The sequence below is a fragment of the Anomalospiza imberbis genome, chromosome 7 (genome assembly GCF_031753505.1).
Source record: "Anomalospiza imberbis isolate Cuckoo-Finch-1a 21T00152 chromosome 7, ASM3175350v1, whole genome shotgun sequence".
NCBI lineage: Eukaryota > Metazoa > Chordata > Aves > Passeriformes > Viduidae > Anomalospiza > Anomalospiza imberbis.
Window position 1 is genome coordinate 21261194 of NC_089687.1, and position 19976 is coordinate 21281169.

Consider the following 19976-nt stretch of genomic DNA (forward strand, 5'->3'; position numbering starts at 1 on the left):
TCAAAAGAAAAAAAAATAGTGTTTTATTAACTACCACACTGTTATAATACACTTTAAACGTACAATAAGGTAGCCTTTAAATTTGAGGTGGTTTTAAGAATAACAAATGAACAGATTTCCAAATGTTTGTAAATAGGTGAACTGCAGTAATTATCGTTGTACATTTTTTGAAAATGGTATAGCACTTACAGACTGGCTATATAACTTCATTTTGTACATTTTCTATAATTGAAAATATAAACAGTAATTAAAAAATAAAAAGAAAATTCAGCATAATAAAAAACATATATGTTTATCAGTTAAATGTACTGGATACATACAATTTTTAAGGGAAGAAGCAAAAAAGGAAAGATGGCTGATATTTAAATGCAGATTGACTAACCAAAAACTAAACAACAAACAAATAAAAACCTCATAACCCCCCTAGTTCACTATGACTATATCCATATGTTTGGGAGTACTGTCAATATGGAAGTGATTTTTCTTTTGTATTTGCATATGTTATATTTTACTGGTAATTTACATGATGGCTTTTAAGGCCCTGGCATACAGATGTTTTTTTTGGAAAAAGATTTGATAAAAATCACTGCTGAGACGCAATACACCTTATTTTTGGTCCTCCAATGTTCAAAAGAAGGGATATACTTCACTATAACATCTGCCTTACCACCCAAATGCTTCAACCTATACATATTTATTTTTCTTAACATTTTAAGCTTTTTAAACATTGGTTATATTGCCCACCTTGGTTATTGAAAGAATATTAACAAGACATCATTTTGGCAAATTAAATCTTAAACATGGCTTTTCAATAGGATTTAAAAGGTGACTATCCCTAGAGTTCCATGTTAAAATGTAGTTTGCAAAATCTTACAAGAGTAATGCTTAAAATATTGTACATAGTTAACCTAATTAAAATAATTAGCTTCAAAATGACAAGTTGATGAGCTAAGTAAAGCCTACACTATGTAACATTTGCTTGGAAACTTGATTTGTCAGTTATGCATAATAAAAATTCCAGTCATCAAGAAAATTACAAAATTTCTTTTATCATAATGTGATTTCTTTTCACCCATCAACTTCTTTTATCTTACAATAGATAAATACCAACATGTTCTCATTTTTTTTACACTAAACCACACAGGATTGATGCATTTGGTTAGACTACCATTTCCATCGTTAAATTCTTTTTTTTTTTTTTAATATAACTTGGTAAAATTTCTTCTCTTCTAGATTCCAAAAGTACCTACAAAACCCATGCAATTTTACCATTTTAATATACTATGGAATATCATACAAAGTAAGGCATTTCAGTGTCATGTATAACCAAGTTACTGTCAATCCAAAAATTTTTGCACATCAATAAAAAGATATCTAAGAACTTAGGAACAATATTCTTCTCACTACTGTATAAAAATAACCACAATTAATAGGTATCTTGTGTAATATTTACTCCATTGTCTCGTTTCCCGAAACTGTGACAAGCTGTAAAGGTATTTCAGTGTTGGTAAGAATATCCTGATTGCTGGTGCCAGATGTATTAACAGTTCCTATTCCTGAAACAGAACCTTGTTGAATATTTGCAAGGATAAGTGTTGTTCCTCCAGCAGTAATCAAAGTATCATCAGATGTTGCTTCTACTGATGCCAGCACTGTACTGCTAGAGTGAATACCTTTTTTATTCTGATGTGTTTTAATGTGTTTGGCAAGATGGTCACTTCTCATAAATCGTTTTGAACATTCTGGACAGACAAATTTCTTCTCACCTGTCAAAGAAGGAAAAAAATATTCAAGAACACTAAAAATCAAAATTAAACTTAATGCTCTTTAGAGTCAGAATTCTAACAAGAATTATACTGAGGAAGAAAGCCATTGAACATGATAAACTTGTGTGTTACATTTCTTGACACCCGTACAAATCCCATGCAATTTATATAAGAACTTAATTAACTTTCTGGGTGTCACCAGAAGCTTGGGGAGATCCTTCAGGCATGCTAGAGAATATAGCCATCTCATATCCTCAGGCTGCTAAGTTTCACTGCAATTATTACCAATAAGTAACTTCTAGGAGGAGAACAAAACCTACCAAATGATGGACAGAGAAGACTGTATGACCTACAGCAGAATCACACTTGAGACTGACACACAAGATCATAGGGTAATTCAGGTTTGAAAGGACCTCTGAATGTCTGTGTTCTGATCTCTTTCTAAGCAGTCACCTATGAGATTGGATCTGGTTGCTGAGGAATTTATCCAGTTTTCTTGAAAACCTTTAAGGATGGAGACTGCAGGAACTCTACAGGCACCCTATTCCAGTGCCTGGCTATTCCCATAATTAAAAAGCTTTTATTTATGGCTGTTCTGAACTCTTCTTATTTCAACATACATCTGCTGTCTGTTATCCTTCAACCATCATCAGGGAAAGTAACTGCCTTCTTAAGGATGGCCTTTGCAGGTAACTAGAGAATTACTACTAAGCTTCCCCTGTCATTACTGTTCTCTTTGTGCATCTGAATCCTACAATCTTTCCTCATAAGGCAAATGTTCCAGCTTCCTGATCATCTTGGTCACTCATTAGTGAACTCAATCCTGTCATCGATGTCTTCTTCGTATTGGGTGCTGAAAACTAGATGCCATATTCTAGATGCAGTCTAACCAAAAGAAGGGAATAATCCCTGTGATCAGGGTCCTTGCCTCTGTTAATACAGCTCTGGATATCATTGCTACTGGTCTTTGACCATGTTCCACTTGTCTATCAAGACTCCCAGGTACTTTTCAGAAGAGCTGTTTCCAACCTCTCCATGCTTAGCCTGTGTTACCCCGAGTGTTAATGCCATCCCGGGTGCAGTACTTTGTGACTATTCTTGCTGAATTTCCTAGAATTCTTGTTAACCCATTCCTTCAGCCTCCATCCCTCTGAATAGCAGCCTTGCCATCAAGTGCATTGACTGGTCACCCCAGTTTGGGTTTGTCCACAAACCTAAGAAGGTTAACAGAAGAATTGTGTTGATTCCTCCAGGTCAATGATAAAAAAAGATGTCAAATGATAGATCCCTGGAGTTCTCTACTTTTTACTGGTAAGCAGGCACACTAGGAGCTATTAACCACACCCTCTGAAGTGAATCATTCAACTCGCCTTTTCTTAAAAACCATCAGTCTGTCCATCCAGACAAACTGTAATGTCCCAGCTTAGATTTAGCATCCAAAATATCTACACAAAAGCACACCATTAAGAACAAAATGGAATATTTTTCACAGACATCCAAAGATATTTTTCTAAGCAATGTAAATGCTGATAAACACAAAAATTATTTATCTACCAGTTTTTCAAATACTATGATTTTAAAAGGTAAACATCCTGTTGAATGCAAATATTTAGTTTGTAAGAAAACAGATAAAACAGACAACAGATTTTAAACTAACTACTCCTTGATAAGGTGGAATATCTATATTAATTTCTTTTCTTTGTATTAGACAGAAAGAGAAATGTGAACCTGAAGCTCCTAATCGGTGGTCTAACCATGAAACTAAAAGGTGCAGAGTGATGCACCATCACATGCTCTTCTTTGATTTTAGGAATGATATCTAATCCCCAGGCCACCTAGTCCTCTTTTTTTCTTATTGAAGTTTTAAGATAGAAAAAGAGTTATAATCCGGTTCAAACAAATGAAATGCATTGCTGAGCCTGAATCAAAGTATTCTGATTAAGCTACGTTAAACATCAGCTTAAATGTCAGTTCTGAATCAAGAGGTGTGCGTTTTATCTCCTCAGACCTACCAAAGATTCCAAAATAAGATTTAGCTGATTTTAGAAAAATCACACTGCCTTAAAATCAATCTAATTCAAAGATCTGTTCTCCTCTTAAAAGTTATTTATCCAAGCTCAGTCCATAGCACTCCTTTAGTTAAATACACCAGAATCAAAGACTGGAAACCTGTGTGCGTTCTTCGGTGCCGCTGGAGCTCATCGCTGCGAGTGAACCTTTTGCCACAGAACATCCAATTACAAACAAATGGACGCTCTCCAGAATGCCAGCGGAGATGAGCTCTCAAGTGTGAAGTCTTCCCATATACTTTGCCACATCCTGGTATGTGACAAATGTGTTGCTTCTTTTTTCCCAAATTGGAGCCTCTGTTAAAAAAAAAAAAAAAAAAAAAAAAAAAAAAAAAAGAGAAAGAGAGAAGTTATTCATAGAGAAATTATTCATTCTAATACATTCCTCCTAAATACTGGTTATATACATACATGGGGCTGCACATACCACAACAGATTTGCAAACCAACCCGAGCAACTTCATGTTCTTGTTTCAAATACAACTGGATTCCAGAACACTCCACAAGGAGCTGGAAATAAATTCTATAATGCTATCCCAGCTCCACATAAACTATAAATTCAGCTCTGTGTGAAATGTTATGTGACAGAAGCATAATCTTTAAGAAGCATACATATGAAGTCGGAAATACAGTTATTATAGCAGTTTGTACCACTTTGATGCTGAAGTGCCCATATTTTACCGTTCTCAGAGTTTCAGGCTTTTACCATATCAAAGATAGTTTTGGCAAAGAAAAACACAAATTACTGCAACTGCCAAAATGGACACTGGAGATTTTGGCAACTGGGTAGAGAACAGATGGGACTTTTGGCATCTTGGGGAAACCTGAGAATCGGTAGGGGATTTGAAGACAAGCACACTAACCTGAATGCTTTCACTAAAAGAGGTAGAAGCTGATCTTGCTGACATTTAAATGAATTCCTTGGTTTTTCAGTTAAAAAAAAGAAATCCATCACAATGAACACAGAATTCAGAGATCATATAATCCAGACTAAGCTTGATGCTTATTTTAAGAGGCTGTCTCACTGAAATGGCAGGTGATCAGGGGAAGCACCTGATACAACAGCCTAAATTTTTTTTTAATCACATCACAAGAGATAGACCCAGAGAAAGAGATCAGTCTGGCCCGTGCAGGGCATCATGATTGATTTTAGCCAATTTAAGTGTTTGCTATTGCTGAAAGGGGCACTTGAGGGAATAGGTCTGGCTGACAACACAGCTATATGAATGATAAATGCTGGCACAAGGGAGGAGATTGGAAAATGCAGCCAGGCATCAGGCCACCTTATTCACCAGCAATGTTAACTTAGAACACCTTAAGTGGATTCTGAAATCAGTCTTGAGTGCTCCATCCTCTGTGACCGATTATACAATTTTCAGCTGCTTCCCCATGGCAATTTTTTTCTTTAAACTGGGTGCTTTAGCTTCTGGTTTACATCTAACAAAAGTTCAGGCTAAAGTGCGTGCATGCTTCAAGGTGCTAGCGACTGCCACAAGCATTTCTGAACATGCTCAAAAATGAACTCTAAAACTTCACAGTGTCTAAAGAGGATTCCAACCTAATCACATTTGTACCTAAAACATTACAGACAGTCCAGAAAAGTAAGGAGATGAGGTCCCATTAAGTCCTAGAAAATGTTCCTACGAATTCTCAATATAGAGCAATCTTCTTAGTGCTTCATTAGTCATTTTGTCTCAGAAGATAAAAAACATCACCTGTATCTACTAATTATTTGTCATGACAAATACAAATTTTGATTTCAGAACAAATTTAATAGAAGCAGAAGCAGAGCTCAGAAGGCTTTTGATCCTGTTGCAGCAGGAGAATCATCTGAGGACTTCATCCTCACATCTTCTCCACATAAAACTCTAGTGTCTTCCTTTCCACAGTAATTAGCACAAATAATTTGTAACTTGGCATGATATAGTACACAAATTGAAGGAAATTACATCAAAATTCCCTCAGAATAATGTTAATATTCCTATGTCAGCCATTTGAAATGGCTTCATTGCACCTCTACTCTAGACTGAAGGAAACCAAGGTTCAACTCATGGTCATCACTGTGCATAGGTGATATAGAACACACAATTCTAAGCACCTCACCTAACTGCTGACAGAACTCCTTAGCAGACTCCGAAGTTCAAAGTGAGGGGGAAGTAAGGATCCACAGAATGAAACTCACAAGACTACTGTGAATTAGCAACTAAGTGTATTTATTCTATACAACTTCATATGGGCACCTGCATGTTTGCTTCATGTGTGCTCTAAACTAACAGGACACAAGCCAAATTCTATCTGGACACTTCGCAGCTGTGACAGTCTGGCACTATGCCCTAACACATGATGCTAAGAGGCTTTTCTTGCTGCACTGGCCAATAGCTATCATCACTGAATAGATGTACATGACTGCAGGCGACTCCTTGAGTGGAGTCTAAAAACTATTCATATTAAATACTTCCATAGTACATTTTAGCTTTACAAAGAGTGGATATGATGTTTTTCAATAACCAGGCTGACTGCCAGAGTTTCAGCAGGAAACACCTTCATCCACTGAGGAACTGGACTTTATAATCAGCAGTATTTCCAGCAATAACATTAAGTATTTCAAGGGTAAAACACACACTTTTTAATTATTTGAAGAATGTGGCTTTTAGAGTTACATAGAAGCACAGCTCCTCTATGTATCAGACAACAGTAGTTATATCTTGATGCAATGTAACTGTCAGGAGGCTGAAATCTCTAGGTGTAACTGCGAAGAGCCTAAACATTCTACTTAACCTCAGACACCTTAACTAGAAGCCTTATACATTCTGTTTGGAAACAGAGTCATCCTTTGAGGCATGTGTCTCTCTCTGTCCACTTGTTTATTACCCAATTATTATATAAGCTTGGGGCTAAAAGGTGTTAATTTACAAATCTAATACATCCTCTTCTTCCTTTCCTACTTTCCCTCTCATCAAGTAAGGCAAACATAATAGTGGCTTCCCACTTCACAAAACTGGCACAAATCTGAAGACTACAATGTAGTTCCACTCCAAAAGCCAACAACAAAAACCAGAAAGAACTTCTCAACTTGCCTCTGAATCCAGAAACAGAAAGTGCAGCAGGAAATACCAAAACCAACACTATATGATAGATGAAATTATGATGAAGTCTGCATATGTGAAGCCATTTTCCTTTTCCTTCTCCATTCAGCGCATAGGAGCAATAGTATTAATTGAGTGAAACATTATTCCGTTTTTTCACACTGATTTAAAGTACTTTTCTTGTTTTAGTAGTTACCTGTTATTTCTGTACTACATTAAATACAAAATTATTCATTTCTCCGGGGCTTTTTTTTCCTCATCATAGGTACTGACAACACTCACTCACAGTCTCTAAGCAGCTCACAAACATTAATGGCTTTATCATCTTAACATTTTGGTATGGTGAACCTCAACTAGTACAATCACTTTGTACCTCCAACTATGAGGTAGAAAGAGACCAAAATTGACAAACTCCCACCAGCTTGAGGTGCCAAGGTTAATGTAGTAGAAGCATATTTTCTCAGAGTACTCTAGATGTTCACAGTCTGCTCAACCAACTTCTTCACAGGAATGAACTCAGTACTTCTGCAGTAGAAAACGTGGGGTATACAGACAGACCTACACCTCCAAAATTTCAGAGCCCTGTTGCTGCAGTCCTGTGTCTCATTCCCTAAACACCTCCCAATTGCTGCAGTAAGTGAAGCAGGTGACAATCATTACACAGTCCTAATTCATTCCCTCTGTATCAGCCATCCAATCCACTGAATGGCACTGATGCCATATGAAAAAAACAGTGTGTAGTCAAGTAATTGGAAACCAAGTGATAATGTGTATGCACAAGGAATTAAGTTAAAGTTGCTCAGGATATCTTAATTAAGGATTTGCCCGATTTTAAATTTTGCAACTTTAACATGTTTTTAAGAATTATGAATGCTATCTGAAAGAATTTACAAAAGCAAATGTCTTACCATCTGAAACTCTGCAAATCATCAGCAGAGTTAAAAGACTAATCAAAATACAGAATTCCAGCACTAAGGATAAACAGGTAACTCTAGCAGCTATGGAACATTAACATTCAAATATTTTTTTCCAGTGGGCTTCTTCCTTTCTCCTAAATTCTAAAGGAATTCTGCATTCTGGTGGGAAAGTTGCTCTAGCAACTGTAAGCACTTTCACTCTTTCCTGTTTCCCCACCATTGTATCCTTCATTATCCCATTTCTCTTCCAGTTCTAATTCTTCTCACATCCTGACTTCTTGTCCTACTTTTCCTAGTTACTTTGTATGTTTGATGTGTCCAGGCCTTCCTTTACAGGGGATTTCAGATTCTCATCTATCTTAACTCTGTCGTAGCTCTTATCTCAACTCTTTCCCAAAAATTGCATATCTGAGTTTTCAGTCTGACTATACCCTTCTCCAGACTTCCCAAACCACCTCTCAAAAAGATTCTCTCTCGGACTGAAACTTTAAAATTTCATTTCATAGCAACTCCACTCAGAAGGAGGAGGATTTTACAGTACAGATTTCTAAATTAAACCACTGTAGTTTGGAATAGAGCACAAGGAAGATTAAACACCTGGAATCTCTGTTTCGTAAGAGTACATGCAGCGAGCGCAAATCACATTTTCAGAGGTTTCTCCTGAAATGAATCAAATCTCAACCCAGGGTGTACTTTGGGCAGGTTTTCACAGCAGAGCCAGAGTTCACCAAGAACTCAGAATTGTCTGTGCCATGTTGCAGTGAACTACACATAGAAATTTAACAAGAGGAATCTGATGGACAAAGATGCTGCATAACCCGCAGATTTTATCACCAGCATTGCTGGTGATGTAAATGTATCAGAGTCTTTTTCTCTTAAACACACTTAATACTTACTCAGTATCGCTGCCTGAGATATTACCTCCCTGTGCTTGCAAGGCAGGTATCTAGAATATGCAGCAAGAAGTGACAAGAGACTTGACAAGAGAAATAACTCAGCCAGTGCTATTGGAACTCTTAGTGCCACTGGACCCCGGCACTAATGTTCTTTAAAGACATTTTAGTGATTTCCACTAGAGTTCCCAAATAAATAAAGATTTCCATTTTAGTGAAGAAACTGTTATCAAAATGGACAAATTTCAGTGTATTGGAAAGAAGCTCCTGCACAGTTCTCTCAAGCACAAACACAACTAAATATTTTCACTTGTAAAAGGCAGCTTATTACCCTTCCCCTTTCATATCCATAATCAAGGCATTTAAAATTAACTGTTTGGAAGTAGAATAAAATCTTCAGAACAAAAAAATTAGTAATATTTTATTGAGATGCACAATAATAAAGCATAGGTTCCAATACAACACTGAAATTTAATGAAGTGGAACTTAGTGCCTCTTTGTTAGTCAAGTCTCACTAACTTTGACTGAAAACAATTCAAAATTTGTTATTTAGAATTATTGTACAAACCTTGATATATTATACAAACCTTGTTTTTCCTAGGAAACTAGTGAATAAGAAAACTAGGAAAACTGTATTTTTGGAACACTCTAAAGCAATTAAACTGTGGAAAAATGCTCAATCACCGAGGAAATGCAGGAACACAGGATTTAATCAAGTTCTTGACATATGATAGGAAGCCAATCACAGATGTGCGCATTCCAAAATATTTCATTTTCATATTTTTAGGGCAATGTTCTATCCCCCTCACTTGTACTAAGTGACATCTAACTCCACATTTTTTCAACTAATGTCACAGGAGTAACTCAGAAAGGATGGAATAATCTCTTTTTTCATCTGCAAAGCCCAAAATGGAAGTGGTAGTCCTTTATTGCATAAACTCATTTGCATAAGCCTCTAGTTTCCTCTCATTGCAGACTCTTGTTAAGAAAAGCTCAATTTTTTCTTGCCCATTATTCATTTTTCATTATATGTGTGATATGACACTGAGCTTTACATACCTTCCACCACCTTCTTTGCAGTTGGGACATGTACATGCTACTCGTCGCAGTCTTTTCCCCTCCTGATGTGGTTGGTCCCCTTCCTCATCTACAACCTGTACTCTCAAGTGTGTTAAATCATTAGTATTCAGTGTAGAATCACCACTGAGCTGCCACTCTTCTGGATCAGGATCCTCTTCTTTAATCCTAATATCTGGGAAAAAAGAACAAACACAGATCCATAAGTAGCCCATTAAACAAACAGAAAGGAAACCATAATGATCAAATCTTTTTATTCTTGAGAGCACTATGCCAGTCAAAAGTCAACATCTTTAAGTGCATTCTGACATTGCTTCTGTGCTCTTGTAACCCGTATTTAAAAGTTATCTTAAGATGCATTTCAAAGTTGAAGATAAGCTATAACAAAGCATTATAGTTTAAGTTTAAATTGTTCTTGGTGAGGAATGCTGTCACCAGGAGAACATTGCTTGCTTGAAACTTGGGAAAAACTGAGGAACAAGAGGTTGGACAGAGGTTGAAGAAAATGTAAACACATGATCCTGAGTAGCCATTTCTGTTTCCACAGCATTTCTGAATTAGTGTCACATGTAGTAGCAACAGCCTTCCTCAATGGTCTTCAGAAGCTTTTAGTTATGCACAGTGATACATAAAATAATGTGAGAAATCAATCTAATAGAAGGTTTTCACCTGAGAAAGACTGAGACACCTAAGGAAAACAAATAAATTAATGGTTTTATTCCATTTCCCCTTTTCACCTGAAATTTATGTCTTCTGCACAATACATAGAAAATTTTTAGGGAAGAATGTTATTCAGCATTAGACAGAGATAAGCAATAGATGAGCCATGTCAGTGTTTTGATATACCAGTAGTCAAAATAAGTCTTAGCAGTTTTCTGGATGCAAAAAGGCCTCCTAATTATTCCTTACAGGATGGACCTTTGCAAGTATGTGTACCCTCTCCCTACAGAGCAGTCATTCAACCTAATCCAAGAATTAATTACAGCGTCATAACAACAACTGTTTTAACAAATTTACATTTTAATAGGAACATTTTCCCCTCAAACACTATTCTGCATTCCCAGTGGACTCCAAGTCTGGATTCCAAAAAAATACAGTTTGTATGTATCATTTTAGAATGCTGAACCCCAGCCCATTCTTTGGTTCAGCAGAGTAGTTTACCATGCATTTTTTCTGTGAAAATGGTTAGCCACTAGCACAAACTAATAAGCAAACAAACATAATTTAGGGTGGTTTTTGTTTGTTTGTTTTTGAAGCTTCAAACTAGTATCTGTCTATCCTTCTGGACACATTCAAGAGACTGCTTTTCCAGCAAAACAAACTCAGTTATCATGTAGACTTTTATCCTTAAACACTAAAAGCTTAACTGAGCATTGTGGCCACTTTTAAGTTCTTTACGGGAGTCAGTGCATCAGCCATCATATCTTTGTAATGAAGACAAAGCTGCAAATTGCCTGATAAAACGTAAGAAAAACTGTGCTGAGTTATATGATGAAGAGCATCCTGTCCCAGTAGAGATCAGGAAAGAAACCAATAATAAAATATGTAAAGAGTAATAGTTACTGGGTCATTCAAAGTCATCTCCAGCATTCATCTGTTTAGAGACAACGGATATTGCCACACAAAAATCTGCCTGATGCCAATAGAGTCTCAGCCCAGTCATCCCCAACAGCACAGTTTGCCTTTCTTTTGCACATATATAATCATATGCAGGACTGTCCTGCACCCTACATCACTACAGTTAAAGTAATTCTCTAGGAAATCACTGCATTGAGAAGAGAATTCCAGGTCAAAAACAGGGAAGTCCACAATATTTATCTGTTTTAGCTGCAAAAGTCAGTGTTAGAAATTAAGTTTCCATGAATATGACAGGCTCTGAGCTATGGGAATCCAGGAGCAAGCATACTCACATCTGCTGATTTTTTACACACGTGGTACTACTGTGATAAGCTTGCCCAAAGTCACCTGCTGACTTTCACTGTTACCATCACAAGTCCATAATTACAGACAACACCATAATAAATATCTTTCATGTCAAGACCTAGAAAACCTGTGCCAACTTCTGGTTTTCTGCATGAGCCATCAAACTACCTTTGCTACCAAATTAAGCTATTTTCTGAGATTCAGCTAAAAAACAACTTTATTATCTGTATGTTATATATAAAATTGATTTTATGTAAGCAAACATTAAACCACCATAAAACAAAGTTTATAGAATTATCTTTCAAATAACTACTGAGTATACTAATACATTTTAGAGCAACTTCAGAAAAAAGCAGAAGCTTGATTCAGTCCTGCACAAAAGAGCACATAGTAGGAATTTAAGTACAGCAAGGCAGCAAGGCTGCCAGCACAGGCCAGTGCAAGTCTCCAACCAGTTTTTTAGGACTGTGTGTTACACACTATACTCAAAATTCTTTTACCAATCAAATGTAGCACCAAATGTACACTGTATAAATTCTGGTTTTATTTAAAATAACAATTAAAGTACTGTTAATAAAATAACACAGAGTTTTAAGAAGGTAATTTCATTATGATCTCATAAACACTTGACAGTGGCATATAGTGTGCCTGCAAAGTCAGTAGCTGAATCCAGTTAAGACTGCAGACATATACTTCAGAAGAGATATGCAAAGATGAATGGAACAAATTAGGGTATGGATCGGTGCTGCCAAGAGCCAACTCCACTACTGAAGTCAAACATTCCATGTGATTTCTCCTATTACACTGACCTCCCAAAGTCACACTCTAATCATAGAGAAACATGTAAGAGTAGAAGCATGTCCAAAAAGTCTATTATTGCATGCCAGTATCCATGACTTTCTACCTTCTATGCAAAGTCTGTTCCACTTTACAAACTTTTGTCAAGAGTTCCTTCCACTTTTTCATTAGTACCTCTCTATTACCAGTTTCTCCAAATCACCACCATTCCTGCAGCAGCACAGAGACGTACAATAGCTTCATAATGATAGATGCATACTTGAGAAACTTATTTGGACAAAAAAAAAAAAAAAAGCAGGACAGACAAAATATACCTGATAGTTGAGGATACTGGAGAAGACAACAATTTGCATAGATATACAATAGTTTAAAGCATTATTCTAGAAAATGCAAAACTGAAATGAAGACAAAGTAGTACTGTATTTTTAATTTTGTGCTGTGCATTCTGCTTATCTTGGTACGGCAGAAAGTGTAGCTATTGCTTTAGCTACTCATTAGAAGGACTATCTTCTACTCCTGACACAGAGAAAAGTACCACATAAACTGGCAATTTACAGACAGGACTTTTTAATACTTATCTATGTAGACTATACCTAAAACACAATTAGAAGAAATATCAATAGATAAAGTGTTTATATAGCCTTTCCAGGAGTAGTGTAGCAGAGTGGACTGCATCAAAACCCATAATGAATGTGATTGCCTTAAATGAGGTCCTCAGAACCAATGAGTCTGTTGCCCTTCAGTAGGTTTTTACATTTTTCAAGAGATAAGGTTAAAATTCCACCAGTATTTTTTGGAAGGAGGAGGGGTGCCACTCATGAAGATGTTAAAAGGACTAACTGTGGAGAAGAGCTACAGATTAAGTGTTCTCCAATGCAATGCAATTTGAGATTATGAAAATTCACATAGATACCAGAGACTACATCTCTCCCCGGTGTTCTTCTAGACGTGCTCCATTCTAATTCAGCCTCTACTGAGAGAATTTACATAAGCTCTGCAAAAAAAGAGGCCTAAAAGAATTTATATAATCCCTAAAGTCATGACAAGCAAATTTGAAGCAACTTTTGTCTTCTACCAATTAAACAAAGGCTAAATAAAGGTTACATTTTCTTCATTACATTTGTATTTCCATGCTTTCAAATATCTATATGCCCTTACTTTTAAAGTTCAATATTTAGTTCTATGTAAGTATGAAGGGGAATTTTAGACAAAGATATTGTTTCAAACTGCCAACAGAATCTGAAAAGCATGTATTTTGTTCAAGCTCTGTTTCCTGCCTAGTGTGTGAGATTTGGTTTAGATTTGGCTTTTCCAAGATGGAAATTGGTATCTTGGTGAATAATTTTGATCCAAAGGTAGTATTTCATAGTCATAGACAGCCCAGAGCTGGCTACAATATGGAACAAGATTGAGGGTATTTGGCAAATAAAACCAATAAGCAAGAGATTTGTTTAAAGTGTTTCAGAGAAGAGTAACTAAATTGACAGGATGAAACAATGCAGATGAAAATGCAGTTTAAACTATTCTTGAGTACATGTGAAGTATAATCTATTTTGGAGAGAAATACTGCTGCCCACTGATATACCCAGGTCATTTACCTACTTCTCCAGGTATCAGATGAATGCATCAATTAATCGTCACATTATGTCTTGGTCTGTTTCAACCAGGACTTAGGAACATGTTATTTTCTTCATCTATGGAAAAAGTTTTTAGTTTGCCCAAGAGCCACAGAAACAGAGGTAAACTGAGAAGGGAAGAGGATGCAGATTTTTAAATATATCTGCCTTTGCAGAATGTCACAAAGGCATGCTCAGTATTACATTATAACAGTCTGCAAAATGCGAGCTTCTAGTTCAGCTGCTTTTCCTAGATGCTGAAAGCCACCCTCCCTTTCACTCAGCCAAGCTTTATAAGTTCCTGATCTGAGAAGCAGAAATATGGTCTTTGAACTGAAAACAGATTCACAGCAGCACTGCACATACCTTCCCACTGATTTCCTCACAAAATCACAATTTGTCTGCCATTTCCATTGTTTCTGATTGTTTATTTTTCCAAATAGGGGCTTCCCTTCCTACCTTTCCCAAGAAAAGAGATGTTAATTCCCACTTCCTTTCCATCTTCCCGTGTTGCTTTCTGTTTTCTCTACAGTTCAACCCACATTACCTTGGAATCTTGACTCATGTTGCCTTTATCTCTAGATGTGAGGAAGCTTTTAATAAAGACATTTAAATTTCTTAAGACACTATTTTGTTCTTTCCCATCTAAACTGAACTATTTAAATTAAACTCCCTCTACTAGCTGACCAGCTGTTCAAGTCTTTCAAACAGGAAACTCAACAGAAATAATGATTTTTACTCTGATTTGCCCCCAGATCTTAAGTGTGAATTTAGACATTTTTATTACACAGTAAATTAAAAGGCAACATGAGGTACACTGAAAAGCATCATCTTGAAATACTGGTGAACCTCAACTCAGAAAAAAGACTGTCATCTAGATTCAATAGCTGTAAATCAGATTTTAAGTTTCTGAGGAAAAACAATTGTTGTGTACAAGTGTAAGAGCAGGACCTTATAGTACTCAAGCAGTACCAGCAAAATGATTAAAAATACAGCAACAGATTTGTTTCCTTGCAAGAAATGCCACACAGTGTACTTCCAACTGATCCTATACATTACTCTAAAGCAAATATTTAAGTATTTAAATGATTAAAGTTCTTTAGCCAGTGCTACCTCAAGGAACACACTCTGCATAAAGGAACAGTTACTTGCCCTACAGTAACTGTACTCATTTGAGATGTCTACAGATTCAAGATTCTGGATACTTATAGACACTGATGCCTGCTGCAGCATTTACTTTTTCTATTCTCACAGCTAAAATCTAAGAAGAAAATCTAAGAAGCTCTAACTAAATAGGGGAAGAAGAGTTGATCATCCTTAATACTGAAGAAGCCACTAATTCCAGAAATATGTAAGGAAAGCAAGAGGACAGAAAATTCTCTGACCAGCAGAACCAAGTGTTTCTACATAGAAGAATATCAGACTGCTGGTAGGGTCAAACAACAGCATTGTCAGCAGTAATTCAGGAAGACAGAACTGTTCAGTAAGTGTTTCTGTCCTGTAGGTAAAAGCCAAATAATTGTCCTACTACTAGATGACAATGAAAAGCTTCCCACTGACAGTAAGTCAGGAACATGTAAAAACAGCTACAGAAGCAAACACTTAATAAATCAACAGATTAGTATAATTTTCATTTGACATTTTTTAAGAGAAGGCTGAAGAGCTCTCTGCAGTTTTAATGCTGCGAACCTTTGGCCATGTGAATGCTCCAGTGGGTTAGAAAAAAGCTAATACTGTGATAATACTGAAAAAGAGTAAACAAAGACTCAAAGAAGTAGGGACAGAATTAGTGCACTCAAAATGTAATTATATGAAGAATTAGATTAAAAACTAATTTTTTTATTTAAATCAATGATGACACTGTTGTTGATATAATATACTTGAGAGTTCTGCACAGCAAGTGTCTTACTAGGATACAGGAAAACACTTTGATTAAATTAAGTACAAAACATACTTGGAATACATGAATTAAATACTGGCATGAATTTTAGATGCAGGTTGAGAACTATCATTTCTCTATGCTAAATTATGACAATGTCATTGACAATGTGTATTTTATCACCTTTTGCTCTTGAAATTACTGCCTTTCAAAAAAATATGAGTCTTCTACAGGCAGTAAAAGACAACCCACCTACAATCCAGCCAGATCTTCAAGAAGGCAATCACAACTAGGGTCCTTGTGAGTATTCCTAGCATTATAAAAAGACTGTCGTTGTCCTTGGTAGAAACTCCAGATACTTTCTATGAGCCAGATGCACTGGCAAGTTTGGTTCTGATCTCAGAGATCAGAGCAAAGTATATGATCCTGCCAGGAGGTTCAAAAGGCAAGAAAACTGTACAGAACCTGAAACAATGGCCCTAAAGTGCTGAGACTGAAAGAACACAGAAGTCAAGTTTCCAGCCTTCTTCTTAAGCTGTAGCAGTACTGGAAATAAAATCCCTTCCCTCTTTCACTCCATGGATACTTGCCATACATCCCCACAGGTGTATGAGAGTTTTCATTTTGTGTCAGGAGTATCTTGTAAAAAGAGTTATTTGACAAATGCAAAAGGAATGTGTACCTGAAACTGTGTAATATATTCTTTTGTGAATATCCTGAGGACATCTGAGACTAAGGTAACTCAAGCTAACCTCCTTAGCCCTGAGAATCTAGACTGCATCCCCAGACACTCAGCATACACAACATATATTTAATTAGGAGTAACATACACGTAAAAAACTTTCACCTCACCACCACCAGCTGTAAAGAAAATTCATAAATGAGCTGTTTTGGAAGAGGAGACAAGCCCCTGAAGTACTAATGCAGAGGAAGGATGTAACAATTCAGTATTTTCAAGAATTTGAAGAAAAAATGTGATTCTATTCCACAACAATAGATATTGCACTAAAAAATTAACCAGACTAACTGGAGTTCTGCAAACTTTAAGTGAGATAATTTACTATGTGCTGTTACAAGCACAACTGTGAAACACATACATGCATGATCATCTAATTCTTCCACAATTTATTAATTTCCTTTGAAAATGATGCTAAAATAAGGAATGTAATTTAAGCATGCTGACAGTAAACTATTTAGACAAAATTGGTACATAAATAGCTCTAATTCCCACACTAACTTAAATTCATCAGTTTGCAATTTAATTTTCATATTAAGAAAATAGTGGGGACGACTGTTTCAACTGTTTTGATTTTATAACATGAAAACTAAATGCCTCAAATGAAAATTGGATGGCCATAGACAGACATTGTCAGCTGAAAATATTTACTTAACATCATTGCTTCAGTTTACTTCGTGCATTTCATAAGACTTTTTTCTTTTTTAAATCAGATTCTATTTCAAAATGATACCATGCCCTTGTCTCAAAGTATTGTTATAAAGAATGCCTTAGAAGGAAAAACTGCATAATTGAAATTAATAAGGTTAAAATCTGAAACTTAAAAAGAAAAATACTAAGTTGTGAAACACTGAAAACCAGCCAAAACTGTTTAAAAGTTCTAGATGCCAGAAGAAAGCTATGCTTTTAAGTAGCACTCTGCACTACTTCATCCGAACCACTAAAACATGGAAACAACCATCCCAGCAAGTAAAACTGAGAATACTTGATTTTTAATTTTGTTTGTTTCCACATTTAGACTGTTTTAGGAAACAGGTATTACACCAAAGCCTCACAAGATATCAGCAGATGAAAGATAAATTGTCACTTGGGCAACTATTACCTTGAAAATTGTCAGCCAATTTTTTAGTCAAATTTAGAGTAGCTAAATTACTCCGGCATGACAAAGACATCAGATTCCAGCAGGAATGGAAGGAAGCTGCCACCACAGACAGCCAACCACTCCCACTCACTATCAGCTGGGCTAAGTTAGCAACAGGCCTGGCTCTAAGGCAATGGCAGCAGGCAGCCGAGTCCTCAGGGAGCTGTGGACACTCCTGCAGAGGAGGAGCCGGGAAGAAAGATGTAGAAATGAAAACCTCAGTTTTGGAGTGACACTTCAGTCAACTCTTGAAAGGAATCCCTTTGACTTGATTCCAGCAGTAGACCAACCTGGAAAACTGTTTGTAGGGTAGGGCTTTTTCCTATTAAAATAAATTAATCTTCCAGCTGAGTGTGACTGAGTTGATAAGCAGTACAGTCCATTCTTGAGCCAATGCTACTTTCTTTCAGGTCATTTGCTAGTGTCTTCTGCTACTGCAATGGTCAAAAGAAGTATGTAAAAAAAATTATCCAGCATCCTATGACAAGTTATGCAACCTATATAAGACCTAGTAAAATTGCCATATTTTTCCAGGAAATAACCAATCCTAAACTGATTCAGTACATTAAAAAATTAGCTGAGACACTATTACAATTAGAATTTGATTAACATCATTAGGTTTCCTTCAGCTGAACAATGCCTTGGGGGCAGAGGGAAAATCCAGTAACTTAAAAATTCTTCCAAGCTGACAAAACTTAGAGGATCAGAAACATGATGGTCAAGTTGGTAAATTTCAGTTCCTGATAGTTTCCAAAATAAACACTAGGTTATATGAAATGTTTGAAGAAGAAATCTATACAAACATGCTAATAAAAAACTCCACCTTTCTTGACCAGGCAAGTCACTAAACAGTAATGTGAACTGTGCATGTAATGGCTCTGTTTGTTATACACAATGCAGTATTTTATTACAAACTGCCAACAAAAGAAGTACACTTCTAGAGATCTTTCTCAGGTTTAATTTCCTCTCAAGACCAGAATAGTGAAGCCAAAACTTCACTTCAGGTGAGAAAGGTATCTCTCTGCAGTGCTTAATATAGAGATACTATTTGATACAGCTTTTTGCCAGAAAAGCAGTGCTGAAGAGTCCTGGCTGTGACTAAGCAATAACCCTGGCCACCACAACACTAAGCACCGCCAGGAATATGAGCTCTAATCAACATCCTAAGACAAAACAAGCTTGGCCAAGACTTTCCAGAATTCCAGAAATTCACTGCAATGTAGGTCTATGCATACGTATGCCTCGTAGAATGGACATTTTGGTAGAAACAGATTTACTGGACAACTTTCGAAGAAAACTGTACATTTACTGGACAAAGCTATTAGTTTTGTATTAGCATTTCAATGGCTTTCCATTATGTAAACAAAATGTAGGACCTAGGTAAAGATATTTTTTCCCCTCACACACAAGTACAGTAAAGATGTCCTCTGCTGCCTTCCTGGGGAGTGAGCCTTGGAAGAACACCTCTCACACAATGGGCTGTAACAATGAAAATCTAAAACCTACCTGCTTTCACAGCTACACTGCTAACAGAACAAAGTACATTATTTGGACTTCAGATAATTACTAGCCATCTCTAGATGGCTAGAACACAAAATATGTTCTTTTTATTTTTGCCTCAGGTAGACAGATTTTCTTAAATGAAAACAGAAAAAATACAGCCCGACTCTACTTGGAATGAAAGGAGTGCATTATCCAGCTTGGGGGAGAAAATACAGAGAAACCCTTCTTATCTTGCTTCAAAGCTCGTTGGGAGTTGGCAAAAAAAGGAATCAAGTAGCTTCATACCCTTTAACTTCTCTCATTCTGCTGTCTCTTCCACTTACCTTCTTCTTCAGGTTTAAAATTAAACTGTTTTTCCTTATTTGAAAAACAATATACTTTTGACTGAAAAAAAGCCCCCTATGATTTCATAATCTGCTTCTAATTGCGTATTTATCTCCAAATTGAAGAAAGGTTGTGAGGGGTTATAAATAAGAAGGGGAGCAACACCTCTGAAAAAGATTCTCTCAGACAAAATATCAGATGCATATGGAAAAGACACTGGAAGTCACTCAAGATAATTCAGGTTGATTC

The 19976-nt window shown here is 36.4% G+C and overlaps 1 protein-coding gene across 2 annotated transcripts in view; it reads right to left on the reverse strand.

The window, feature by feature from the left end:
• SP3 (Sp3 transcription factor) overlaps positions 1–19976 on the reverse strand; it is a 35234-nt gene continuing 15258 nt past the window's right edge. For both annotated transcript variants that reach the window (XM_068195907.1, XM_068195906.1), the window contains 3 exons: positions 9790–9982; positions 3936–4132; positions 1–1766 (listed from right to left, as the gene is read on the reverse strand). In XM_068195907.1, the coding sequence (XP_068052008.1) occupies positions 1450–1766; positions 3936–4132; positions 9790–9982 (707 nt within the window). In that variant the 3' untranslated portion in view covers positions 1–1449. The remainder of the gene's footprint in view (positions 1767–3935; positions 4133–9789; positions 9983–19976) is intronic.